This window comes from Onychostoma macrolepis, chromosome 02 (genome assembly GCF_012432095.1).
Source record: "Onychostoma macrolepis isolate SWU-2019 chromosome 02, ASM1243209v1, whole genome shotgun sequence".
NCBI classification, from domain to species: Eukaryota; Metazoa; Chordata; class Actinopteri; order Cypriniformes; family Cyprinidae; genus Onychostoma; species Onychostoma macrolepis.
Window position 1 is genome coordinate 5,651,695 of NC_081156.1, and position 14,063 is coordinate 5,665,757.

The window sequence follows — 14,063 nt, forward strand, 5'->3', positions numbered from 1 at the left end:
CGGACAGGACCCTTTTCTATTCTTACATGACAATGCCTCTGTGTATAAGGCAATATTAAAAAAGAAATGATTGATTCAGTCAGTGTGGAAGAACTTGACTTGTCTGCAGAAAGCCAAGTCCTGATCCAAGCTGAACACCTCTGGAAGTGTCTAAAATGACTGTACCCATATGTACAAGTCATTGGTGTTTGGTGATGAGTTTTTGGCTCAAGGTCTGCATTTAAAGTCACACCAGAGGTGTTCAGCTGGCTTTCTGCAGACCAGTCAAGTTCTTCCACACTGACTGAATCAATCACCCGGATTGGTCTCCTATTGCTTCACATGCTGATTAGTTGCACAGTGTTATGATAATAGGATAAAAGTTACATTTACACACATGCTATGCAAATTCTGTTAAAAAAAATGATATTTGTGATATTTCAACTGTCTATTATTAATGGACATATTTTCTAATGTTAAAAGGATTACATAGCATTTTATGAAATATACAAGGTGGTAAAGTGGGTACAGTTGAGACACCCTTTATAGGTTGCTATGTACTGTAACAGTTCAATCATAGAAAATAAAATGCATACAGAGGCTGTGTGTGTTTGTGTACTGGTATTACCAAATGTCCCCACAAGTACAGTAATACCAGTAAATTCACCTTATGGGGATATTTTTTAGGTTCCCATGTTTGAAATGATACATTGAAAATGTAAAAATGCAGAAAGTTTAGAGTGATGCGTAGGTTTAGGGGTAGGGTTATAGAATATATATGTATATTGTTATTTTTACTGTTATGTTTACATTTGTACTGTTTGCCACATATTTTCTAGTGTTAAATATTTGTTCCTATTCTGTTTAACTGAATCTGAATTAAAAAAGCGAATAAATTTATTTTTAAACTATAATTATTTTTAACTGTAATTTTGTAATTGATTACATTTGCAATAAATGGTTAGCCAGCTTTAGAGCATTAAGAATGGGTGTCTCAACTGTACCATACTACTGTTTCAACTGTACACCATATGGGTACAGTTGAGACAAAAATGCACCTCATGTTTATGAGCTAATGATGGAAAATATAAACTATTTATGGCTATTATCAATTCATGACATTTTAGTACACAAGCAAAAGAAATATGTGAAAAATCACTTCATTTCAGCACTGTCTACCCTCTACCCTATATACAGTGGGTACGGAAAGTATTCAGACCCCCTTACATTTTTCACTCTTTGTTAAATTGCAGCCATTTGCTAAAATCTTTTAAGTTCATTTTTTTTCCCTCATTAATGTACACACAGCACCCCATATTGACAGAAAAACACAGAATTGTTGACATTTTTGCAGATTTATTAAAAAAGAAAAACTGAAATATCACATGGTCCTAAGTATTCAGACCCTTTGCTGTGACACTCATATATTTAACTCAGGTGCTGTCCATTTCTTCTGATCATCCTTGAGATGGTTCTACACCTTCATTTGAGTCCAGCTGTGTTTGATTATACTGATTGGACTTGATTCGGAAAGCCACACACCTGTCTATATAAGACCTTACAGCTCACAGTGCATGTCAGAGCAAATAAGAATCACGAGGAACTGCCTGAAGAGCTCAGAGACAGAATTGTGGCAAGGCACAGATCTGGCCAAGGTTACAAAAAAATTTCTGCTGCACTTAAGGTTCCACAGTGGCCTCCATAATCCTTAAATGGAAGACGTTTGGGACGACCAGAACCCTTCCTAGAGCTGGCCGTCTGGCCAAACTGAGCAATCGGGGGAGAAGAGCCTTGGTGAGAGAGGTAAAGAACCCAAAGATCACTGTGGCTGAGCTCCAGAGATGCAGTCGGGAGATGGGAGAAAGTTGTAGAAAGTCAACCATCACTGCAGCCCTCCACCAGTCGGGGCTTTATGGCAGAGTGGCCTGACGGAAGCCTCTCCTCAGTGCAAGACACATGAAAGCCCGCATGGAGTTTGCTAAAAAAGACACCCGAATAAGATTCTCTGGTCTGATGAGACCAAGATAGAACTTTTTGGCCTTAATTCTAAGCGGTATGTGTGGAGAAAACCAGGCACTGCTCATCACCTGTCCAATACAGTCCCAACAGTGAAGCATGGTGGTGGCAGCATCATGCTGTGGGGGTGTTTTTCAGATGCAGGGACAGGATGACTGGGTGCAATCGAGGGGAAGATGAATGCGACCAAGTACAGGGATATCCTGGACGAAAACCTTCTCCAGAGTGCTCAGGACCTCAGACTGGGCCGAAGGTTTACCTTCCAACAAGACAATGACCCTAAGCACACAGCTAAAATAACGGAGTGGCTTCACAACTCCGTGACTGTTCTTGAATGGCCCAGCCAGAGCCCTGACTTAAACCCAATTGAGCATCTCTGGAGAGACCTAAAAATGGCTGTCCACCAACGTTTACCATCCAACCTGACAGAACTGGAGAGGATCTGCAAGGAGGAATGGCAGAGGATCCCCAAATCCAGGTGTGAAAAACTTGTTGCATCTTTCCCAAAAAGACTCATGGCTGTATTAGATCAAAAGGGTGCTTCTACTAAATACTGAGCAAAGGGTCTGAATACTTAGGACCATGTGATATTTCAGTTTTTCTTTTTTAATAAATCTGCAAAAATGTCAACAATTCTGTGTTTTTCTGTAAAAAAGGGCTTTGTCCAAAATAAAATAGTTAATGTTACAATGAAAAAACCTGGAAGGCTGTATCAAATATGACAGCAACAGGATTGTCACAGGACTGACCAGAGTAACAGGACACACATTCTTCAGCACACTGCACATATTTGTTTACATGATACTGTAAAGTTTTAATATTGTAAATTGCATGATATTGTTTTGAACTTACTTGGCATATAGTTGCATTACAATAGTAAACAGTGCATTTTTCATTGTTGATTTAGCACATTACATTTCTAAGAGATCTAGGCCTGGTTTCACAGACGGGGCTTAGCTTAAGCCAGGACTAGGCCTTAGTTAAATTAAGGTATTTGAGCAGCTTTTATAAAAATACTTTAGTAGAAAACGTTACAGGTGTGCATCTTGAGACAGAACAATGGCACTGACATATTTTAAGATATGTAAGAGCAAGACTTTTTCAGTTGAGACAGCTCAAACATGCATTTATTTTAGTCTGGGACTAGCCTTAAGCCTCGTCTGTGAAACCGGGGGCTAATGTTTTAATGGTATTGTAATTAGATAATGTGTCCATCCGTTTGTCTGTGTCCCCTCACAGAACTTCAAATATACTGATCTGGTTCAATCATTAGGCAAGGAAGATGATCAGATCTTGGTCTTTCATCTAAAACCAGACAAAGATCTTGATGCTGAAATTTGTTTTCACTTTCTTGAGCATTGCAGACTGGGGTGAGAGTCTGCAGTCACCTTGCTGCTCTCTAACATGCATGCATTATTGACAATTTGTTAGGGGAAAAAGTTTTATTGAGACTGATCATCCCATCCCATTCATTAACAACACCAATAGTAACAACACCAACTAAAAATGTAACAGTCACATTTATGCCAACCACACTAAATGATACAGGCTCAATAATACACAGCGCGATCTTTAAAATGTTTGCATTTTACACAGACAATTTTTAAAAACAGGGTGACACCTAATCTACGTCACCCCTGTTACCTTCATTTCAAAACCAGTTATTCTGAAAAGTAACAGGGCTGAGAATAACAAGTTTGACAATTTCAAGCTTATTAGCTAATTGCTAGCTAATAGTCAAGTTCACAAAAGCACATGTTGTACACTTTGAAAGGATGTTACTTGTTGTGGATATTGATTATATTAAATGTACTAACTGTTTAAATTTACATGTTAAAACTGGTAACAGTATTGACTTAGCATGATGCTCCCCCACGGTCAAGTCTCATAAATCATCAAAAATAGAATATTACAGAGGAGTGAGAGAGAAATATGCTAGTGTTTAAGTGTAGGAATCCTGGAGAGATGATGTAACCTCCTATAAGGATGTCACTTGAATGCACCATTACCGTACAAGGTTTTTTTTTGATGAGGGTAAGAGGGCTGACACCAAAACATTGTATATTTTACAGATAAAATGTATACTCATGCCAAAAACATTGCTTAACAATGAGACTGTATTTAGAACAATATGCAAATGTCATTTTTATATAATTTTGCCTTCATTTTTCAAGTTGAATGTCCTGCTGAAAAATAAAATAGACACACACACACACATCTTTTCAAAAGGTACACTTTTGTACCTATTAGGTTCAAATATGTACCTTTAAGGTACCAAAATGGACCCTTTAGGTACAAACATGTACCTTTTGAAAAGGTACCGCCCCAGTGACAGCTTTTGTACCTTTATTTCTGAGAGTGGAGGTTGTGTATAACACTTAATGTTTGTGATTATAGCGACCCCTTCAGGATTACCCATGTCAATTACAAAATTAATACGGTTTAGTAGCAGTGTAAGCAAAGATATTCTTTTAATATCAGTACAGAAGCTCACAGACTAAACAAAACTGCTTAGAAAAACAAATTTTCTGATACCTACCATGCCCTACACTGTCTTTTGACTTCATTTTCTACAAACTGATAGAAAGATGCTTGAATACAAACAAGTGAACAATTTTCTGGTTGGAATAGGTTTATTTGATCTGTCTGTAAACAAGGTGGTTAAATCATGGCATTTGTTTTTTTTTTCTTTCCTTCCACGCAAATTGAGTTGAATATCAGCTGGTCAAGTGTAAGAAGGGAGAGAATTGGACATAATTTGATGCTTCTCTTTAATCTGTACATTTTCCACACGCCCTGGAGGTTGAATTTATGCCAAATATCCCAAAGGTGCCACTGAAGAATTGACTTCTCACAAGGCAGCAGTTAAAATCCATCTCACAGTAGCAACAGATCAGATCTACATTATGGCACAGGATACACAGCTTTATTTAACAAGTTTCCACAATACAACTGACTTCGACTAGTGGTCTTTTTCCAACTAATACCACCATATCCCAGAAAAAGTTAGTGTACACAGTTTACTTCAGTATCTTTTTTTTTTTTTTTGTCTATTTAATGAAGCATTTGTACCGTGCTATGACAGTTTGATACATCGCAATTAAGTAGTTTACAAGGCAATGACTTCCAAATGGTTTCATTCTTCAAAATAACATTAAAAGTCAAAGATGTTTAAGAATTTTGAGGTGACGTGTTAACAATAAGACTGCCATTTCATCTATTCAAGACATTCATGAGAGGAAATCTCAGGTAGTTATATTTGACTTAATTTCAAACTGTTAAGCCAGTAATAGTGTTTAATAGAAATGCGTTTGGTGTTACATTGTATTTGAAGTGTTGAAAATTTAGTGTTATAAAGTCAGCAACAGATGAAGCTAGCAGTCATCCTTCACAACAATAGTTTGGAGCAATTCTGTTAATCCCACCGGATGCAACAAAAACTTGGTCCTATTAGAGAACCCAAAGTGAAATGGACAGAACCAGAGGTACATTGGGATGGCAGCACTTTTTGTCTTAAAAAAAAAGAAAGAAAGAAAAAGAAAACAACAAAAGGACAAACAAAAAGAATAACATTTTACAGGAGCTGGCAAACAACAAATATAAGTGCCTGAGCTATTGTAGCGATGGAATGTCCATACAGAGTCCGGGATGCAAAGGCTCTTGGGGAACAACTTAACCCAAACCTTGTAAATGCTGATCTGCCACCACACTCAAAAAATTCCAACATTAGACCAATGACTTACAAGACCACATCCAAATACAACAGCAAAAGCATCTGATATAAGGTTCTCAAACTAAAGAAGGTACAGGGCATATAATAGTAGCTGGGGCAAAGGTGGTGCAGTTCACGAGGGCAGGGGCAGAGGTGCTTACTAAAGTAACTCTAGATCAAACCGAGCAAAGAAAATAAAAACGATAAGGGAAAGGGGAAAAAAAATAAAAAATAAAAAGTATTACGTGACTGGTTAACTTCATTCTCAAAGCTGAGACAAGGTGGTGGTGTAGTTAGTTACTGGAAAACAATGATATTGACCTAAAAGATATGCATGCACTTTTTCCATCCTGGACATGCTGTATACAAGGAAGACCATGAGAGCTCAGCAAGGGCTCAAAGCACTTGAGAGGCATCAATCTATCTTAAGCTGGTTCATTAGCAGTGCCTAAGGAAAAAAATTGGACCATGTAGTGACTTTATATACTTGTGAATTTACACAAATTCTGGGTCGTCCAATTTTTAAAAATTCTTCATTTTACATCTATCATTATGTACAGTAGTGTTTGTGATTGAACCTTCATAAAACCAACATGCTTGATTTACTGTGGCACAAAAAAGATGTCAAAACTAAAGGACATGGAGCATTAAACAAAAGGAAAACTTCATAAAAAAAAAAAAAAATGGACAGATAGATTTGGAGAGACAACGATGCATCTACTAACTGTTTCTGGTAGTGTTGTCAAGTTGACAAAAAGGGGCGAGGATGAGGGTAGGGATGGGTGGATGGGTAGTGTGGTGCGGTGTATTAAAGTGAGCTGCTGTGTGGATGGATGGGAAGGGGCTGCTTTAGTATCCAACTTTCCTCAGGTACTCAGCCATGCCAAATGCTTTCTTGTTGAGCGATCCTCCGTGGGTACCTTCCTTTCCCATGACTATAACCAACACTGGAGTACATAAGGAAAGAAAAAAGACGACAAATGAACAAAACTGAAAAAAAAAAAAGAAAAAAAAAAAAGTCTTTCCCCCCGATGACACGGGGACATTATAGGATATTATCACCATTCTTCGCTTGATTGCTATTAAATTTTTTCAAGACATTAACTGCTTGAAGGAGAAAGCTTAACAGCAAACTTCTTTCTTCTTTCTGTCCCTCAAGTGAAACTAAACAAGCTTAATTACATTAGAACCCTGAATCCCTCAAGTATTTTGCCATCGAGTATGCCTTCTTATTCAATCCGCCTCCATGGACCCCTTCTTTGCCCATTACAAGAACCAAGACTGAAAGAGAAGAAATAGAAAAGGGGAAAGTTGAGAAGTGTGGTGGTTAGGGAAAAAAAGGGAACAATCATGAAACAGAGGAGAAAGAGAATCACAATTGCAATCAGAAGTGTTTGCATGCACATGCGTTGCACCATTAAAAGCAACCAAGTAGAGGAAAGTGATTCAGAGTATTTGACAAGGAGGCCTGAAGCTGGCTGCTTGAGAGTTGTAGTGACATATTTTAGTGTACAGGAAAGAGGAAATAGGAAGGGGAATTTGATGCTGCCACATTCCAAAGGACCTTCGACCCGCCCCACACACCCTAAATTCCTTTGAAACGGAGTTACCTTTCTACAATATCTCTGCAAGAATTTCACAGGACCACACAGACACTATATCATCTTTTGAGCGTGAGCTAAAACACGCTGGGCGTAATAAAACTTTGGTTATGAGTGTCAGATCTTTAAAACTTACCATTGGGATTGTGCAAATAATCAGTGTCTACTTGACTTGAGCCCTGATGATTTATCCCACATAGATAATAGGGTGTGATGGGTTGTTTACCGCACAAGCGAAAGATTGAAAGCCCAGACCCCAATTCATTAAACGGTGATAAGGTGAAGGGAAATCTCACACGCGGTTTAAGAAAACTGTTAGATCAAGAAAAGCTTGTACATGCACAGCGCTGAAATCCAGCTTACGGGTGTTTTTCAGAAAGGAGGAGTGGGGGACAAGATTGCACTGGCTTAAAACTATACCTTCCACGTCTGATTATCCTTATATTCAAAAAGAGGACCACAAAGGCAGACTGTATGAGTGGGCACATCTTAGCATTAAGGGTCATTTTCCTAAATTAACTATGAAAAACACTTCATTGGTGAAACACAAATGTGAAAATCGTAAGGAATTAGACGCTTCCCAGGGTGGCCCCAGGCTAAACTATACTAATACTTGTTCTGAGCAGACTCAGATCCCTAATTAAATGAATCTATACATTAATAATGTGCTTGTCGGGAGTGATATGAATATATTTGTGCGCTAAATGAAACATTTCACATGTATAGTTTACCTTTGCCAGCTCTGCCTATGGAAACATTGTATGTCGGCTCTCCATTATGACTCTTTGTCCTAATGTCCATTGTCCAGTCCCCTTCCACATGAAGGCTGTCTCTGATCACAGAGCACTTCTTTTTCCCTAGAGTCAGCCCACTGGTGAAGAAGCCCTCTCGGTCTTTGCCGATAATGACATCAATTTCATCAGGCTGAAAAATTAAGCATAAAAAAAAAAAGACACTTATTTTAATATTCACATCTTTAAGTAAGCTTTAGTGTCATGCAGGTTACACAAGCTGCAAATAATTATACTTTTGTTGAACACCTGAAAGGATTATTTGCATGCATTAGCATTGCATGAGTGCAACCAATCTGACCCACTCTGGGAGTATTCAAAATAATTGCAATTGAGGTTGAACCACTTTTTAAAACCGTAACAGCACAAATAGCTGGAAATGTTCTAATACTAACAGTGAGATGCGGGAAAGAGTGAGCATTCACAGGCGGCAGGACGCCATCTTTGTGTTCCTGTAGGGAAAAACTTGAAGCACAGGCGCCACTGTCTGAACTTCCTCCTCTCATGGCCTAAGACTGCAGCTTATCTCAAGACTGATCAGACCGAGTCCGATCTCTGAAACAATCCCGGACTTATTAATAATCTAGCGAGGGGATCTGTGCATTTGAAGCACTAATAAAATATAAAAAAAACAATGCACAACGCGTAGATATGGCAGAAATCGATATTGCTGAATAATGCAAAAGGAAATGTTTGATTTAATCAGAGCCAGACCCGTTTACATCCAATGAAAGTCGTCGAAATCTGAAGAAAACTTGCTATGCGGGTTCGGCTATACAGCGGTTGTACTCTAACTAGGATCATTAGATAAGCATAATGTGGTTCATTGTGATATGAGTAATGAAGTCTAGAGGCCGTGGCCACAGCCCTGTGCTTTCATCTGGGCCTCGATCCATTCAGCAGAAACACTTCCATTCACTCCGTTCTTTCGCTTTTATGGGAAAAATACGAGGCTCGGTTGCACCGTTGCAGCTTTGCTAATGATAAACACGCTAACGAGTGTTCTTTTTATTGTAATATATATGCTTGAAACGGTTAACTCTCGCTATGCACGAGACCGGTTCCCCGTGCACGCGTGCTAAAGCTGACTAGCTTGCTAACACCCGAATCAATCCGCTCGCCCCAACACACAAATTACACCCCGAATTAAATGAAAATGAAGCGTTAACCGCACAACGGGTGCTAATCGAGCAAAATCTTACCGTTATACCGCTAAAAGTACCACCCTCTGACGATGCCCAAACGTATTTGGCGTCCGTATAGCCAACAATGGCGGCATCCTGGCAGCTGCCATCGGCCATCAGGTTATCCACGTAGCTTTGCCAAGACATTTTTCTGTGATTTGAAAAGATATATAGGACGAACTACACCCACTGGAGTGGATTTAACGCTACAAGTGCTAAAGGTCTAGCGATGGTTGTGCGGATGGAAGGTTTTGGCGTCTCCTGTGCTGTCTGGCTCGCTGGCTTGTGTGAAATCTCAGCTCTGGAAGGAAAGAAAGCCGACGGACTGAGACAGCGCCTGGGTGTAGTCCCGTGCTATATCCCTCCGCGCAGACAACTCACCGCCGCCACTGCGACGCTGGACGAAAATAGTCCCTCTGATGTCAAAGCGCCAGCCTCGATCTCATTATCAAGATGTAATTACTTTAACAACGCTTGGTTTTAACAGAAAATGTGGAAATTGGCTCATTTTTGTCATAAATTTGTTACTTTGTTAGATTTTTCCACGTGAGGTGTTATTTCAGGAAAGTCTCAATTAAAGGGATAGTTCATCCAAAAATAAAAAATTCGGTCATTTACTGTTGGTAACCAAACAATTTTGGTTACAGACTTCACATGGGTTATTATAATTAACTACTAAATACATTTTCGTTACTTGAAATGAAATACATGTTAACTTAAATAAAATATGTATAAAAAAATATTTTTTTGATGAAGACAGCATTTCTCATTTTCATTTAGCTTAACTTGATAATAATATATAGACATATAAAGAAAAACTAGGCTAATGAAAATGGAAAAAATATACCAGTAAATAATTAAAACTTAAATAAAACTAAAATGAAAATGGAACAAATAAAAATAAAATCTAATGCAAAGTATTGGTATGCTATATGAATGATTGATGTCCATTGTATGGACTCGGAAAAAAATAAATAAATACTGAGACATTCCTCAACGTTCCACAGAAGAAATAAAGTCGGTGAAGTTTGTGACAACATTTCATTTTTCGGTGAACTTTAAAAAAAAAAGGGATTTCGTTTTAGTACCCCAAAATATGGGTCAAAATTTATTCACATTTGCCGATATTTGTTTTCATAAGCAAATGTTAAATATCATGCTTTCAGGGGGCCAGCGATGAGAGGCGGCTCAAAACTGTAAACACAGAAACTACAGTGCAACCCATGTGTAACACTAGAAAACATGAATATCAGATTAGTTTGTATATTAATTCATTTTGTTAATAAAGTTTTTTTTTCTCATGTTAAAATAATTTTGCCCTGCAGTCTTCACCCAACTCCAGCCCATTTTATTATAAGCATTTTAATCCAAAAAGGAAACATTTTACTTTTAAAACAGCTAGCTTACTAAACAATACATAAAACATGGGCTAACAAATTTAACAACAACAGATAGTTTGTGTGTGTGTTAATCACAACTGAGTCAAATGTCAGCCTATAATCACTTCCATATTTAAAAAAAAAAATCTTTGTTAGTCCATAGAGAAAGCAGTTGAACAATCCTGCCCATCAGGTCAGCTATGATATTTCCATTTTATTTAGTTTTATACCTTTTTTTTAATGTTAAGTAAATGTTATATATCAAATTAATCAAGAGAATGTGCTGTTTCAGATGACAAATTCTGTCATTTAACATCTAACAAATGAAATGAAAACCTAAAAAGTTAAATGTTATTGATTTGTCTCCTTTTCACACAGAGACATACAACTTCTACAGCCACCTCAGCAGGGCGGTGATTCACCACTCGCATCCATTGTCATTAATGTCAAGACAGATCATGGAGCTCACGATGACATAAGAAAACCATGACATATTAATATTTACAAGCCAATCATTTGGGAGGCACACCCATTGCCAACAGTCATGTTATCTCTCAACTGACTTTTTTGAGAAAGCCAAGGAAACTTATTGTAATCACCTGACAGTGTCACTCCTCTAAATCCAACAGACAACTAACAAGATAAAAAGTAGTAAAACAAAAAAGTGTGCTGCATTATTTGGATTAGCTGCTTTTAGGCACAAGCAGAGGTGGGTAGAGTACCCAAAAACTGTACTCAAGTAAAAGTAAAAGTACTTGAAGAAATATTTACTCAAGTAAAAGTAAAAGTAATAGTCTGAATAGTTACTTGAGTAAGAGTAAAAAAGTACCGGATAAAAAAACTACTCAAGTAGTTAGTTACTAGTTACTTTGGATCATATACTGCATATAGTATACTTTTATTTAGATAAATAGATATTTAGATAAAATTTTATATACATACATGCATACATACACACACACACACACACACACACTGCTGTTCAAAATACTTTTAATGTTTTTTTTAATGTAATTTATTTCAGTGATGCAAATCAGAATTTTTATCAGCCTGATTTATTATCAATGCTGTTCTTTTTTAGCTTTCTATTCATAAAAGAATCCTGAACAAAATGTCACAGGTTCCAAAAAATATTAAGCAGCAAAACTGTTCCCTGTTGAAAAAAACAGCATATGCTGGCATGGTATGTTTTGAAGCATGGGATGCTGGTTTGAGCTGATTTAAGCTGGTCCTTAGCTGGTCATGTGCTGGTCCTAAGATGGTCCGACCAGCTCAAGACCAGCACATGATCAGCATAAACCAGCATCCCAGCTTCAAAACATACCTAACCAGCATATGCTGTTTTTTTGTTTTTGTTTTTTTCAACAACACTGGTAATAAATCAATATATTTGAATGATTTCTGAAGGATCATATGACTCTGAAAACTGGAGTAACAGCTGATAAAAATTCAGACTTGCATCACTGAATTAAATACAATTATTTTAAAGTATATTAATTATGTATAATAAATGTATATATGTATATAACCTCTGACACGGAGAAGAGTGAAAACTCCTCACATGACCGCTACAGAACATCTGAACATAACGAAACAAATGCACTTCTTCCGTCTGTTCTGCAAAATGTAAACAAATGTAGCCTTTATTTCTGAAAGCGTAAATATTGTGAAAATATCAATATTAATTGCCTCCAGGCAAGGCATTCCTCCTGGAACTAACGCGGGTTATCGGGTGTTTATTTCATACTCTGTGACTCTGCTTATTTAATGAATAAATTATACATTGTATTTAATGTGTAAGGTACATGTACAACAAACTGGCAATGTCATAGTGGTATCGTGTACTGTAATCGAATCTATACCTGTGGAACCGACAGCACACGCGGTGTTCATCTAATAAAGGTCTTCATAGCTAGCAAACAATAGCCTTTGCTTTCAACTGACTGTTGATCCAAAGCCACGTCTTCAACGCTCTTCTACAACTCTGAGTGAGAGCCGCTTCAGACGACTCAGCGCGCGCGGCAGGGAACTGAACGAATCATTCAAACTGATTCGCGAACCGATTCACTGGTCTGCCAACTGGTTTGATCAAGCCTTCGAACAGAATTGACTCAAAAGAATGAATCATTCGCGAACGGGCATCGCTCATTGCCCAGAAAAAAAAGTAGACGGCGCGCTTGGAATAAATTGAAGGATTTTTAACTTGTACTGCATTAAGATAAAGTAACGAGAGGAGCGTCGCCCACAGTAACGAAGTAAAAGTACCGTTTTTACACTAAAAATGTACTTGAGTAAGAGTAAAAGTACCCATTTTTAAATATACTCTAAAAGTATTAGTTACCCAAAAAATTTACTCAAGTAAATGTAAAGAAGTAAATGTAACTCGTTACTACCCACCTCTGGGCACAAGACTAAAAAGGTAGTTGAAGAATAAGGATATAATGCACATAAAAATGACTGATTTTACTAAACTCTTTGTGAAAAAACACATTTTCTAAAATGTGATAGAAGCGGAGCTTTACGAACTGGATATGCAATAAATCTTTGAAATATCCACAAGATGGGAGGCTCCTCCCTGTTGAACTAAACCACTTCCTGCTTTTCCTCAAAGTAGGTTACTGGTCGTGAATTTACTGCGCGTTATTTCTGTATTACACGTGACGTGTAGAAAATGCAATTATTATACATTAGGATCCTTTGGACCCAAAAGAAATATAAAATACAGCCAACAGATGATTCCAGAATGTTTAAGCGATGAAGTGAAATCAGAAGAGTCTATGTGTGCAGAATGCAATTACTCCCCCTACTGGTCATTGTTGATATTCTGCACAGTGCCACTGCACATATGTATCTATAATAATAAAATATAAAATAAAATAAATCTATCAACAACACTGGACTTCAACACTTCAAAATTTTAATCTCAGTAACTATATAGTTTTTTACTTTTTAATTTTAAGTATAAGAAAAAATGCACAAATGCCTCTTTTCTCCAAGGGTGGTTTTGCATGTTCTCTCTTTGAATAAATTAGATTTATTTATTGTGAATTCTGTCCAAAATATCATTATATTTCAGTAATAGCTGCTGGGAAAAAAACATATATGAATATATTCAGGCAAGAACAAAAAAACTCTAAAGTTTCTTTATTTTTATTCAGTTTCTATTGGCTAAAATAGTAGCCTACTTAGATAGATAGATAGATAGATAGATAGATAGATAGATAGATAGAAAAAAGTAACAAAATTGTTTTCCTGATGGGTAAATTAATATATATTTAATGGCAGGTTCCCACTGTGATTTAACTTACCCCATATAGTGATGTTTATTATTTTTGCGTAGACAATAATTGTGTAAACCTTTGAAAGCTTTTACGTAGACAAGACTGAAACGGACTTTCGAA

The 14,063-nt window shown here is 37.2% G+C and overlaps 1 protein-coding gene across 3 annotated transcripts; it reads right to left on the reverse strand.

The window, feature by feature from the left end:
* Positions 1–5,028: 5,028 nt before the first annotated feature.
* Positions 5,029–9,703, reverse strand: pfn2a (profilin 2a). 3 transcript variants are annotated; one of them, XM_058756827.1, is made up of 3 exons: positions 9,302–9,686; positions 8,040–8,232; positions 5,029–6,654 (listed from the first exon to the last, which is right to left on the reverse strand). In XM_058756827.1, exons 1-3 carry the CDS (start codon positions 9,428–9,430, stop codon positions 6,557–6,559), a joined length of 420 nt encoding a protein of 139 aa, XP_058612810.1. In that variant the 5' UTR covers positions 9,431–9,686; the 3' UTR covers positions 5,029–6,556. The 3 variants fall into 3 exon arrangements, with proteins under 3 accessions (XP_058612810.1, XP_058612827.1, XP_058612819.1); XM_058756844.1 differs by lacking the exon at positions 9,302–9,686 and adding an exon at positions 8,495–8,769; XM_058756836.1 differs by lacking the exon at positions 5,029–6,654 and adding an exon at positions 6,697–6,988 and having other exon boundaries at positions 9,302–9,703.
* Between the last annotated feature and the right edge of the window lie 4,360 nt (positions 9,704–14,063).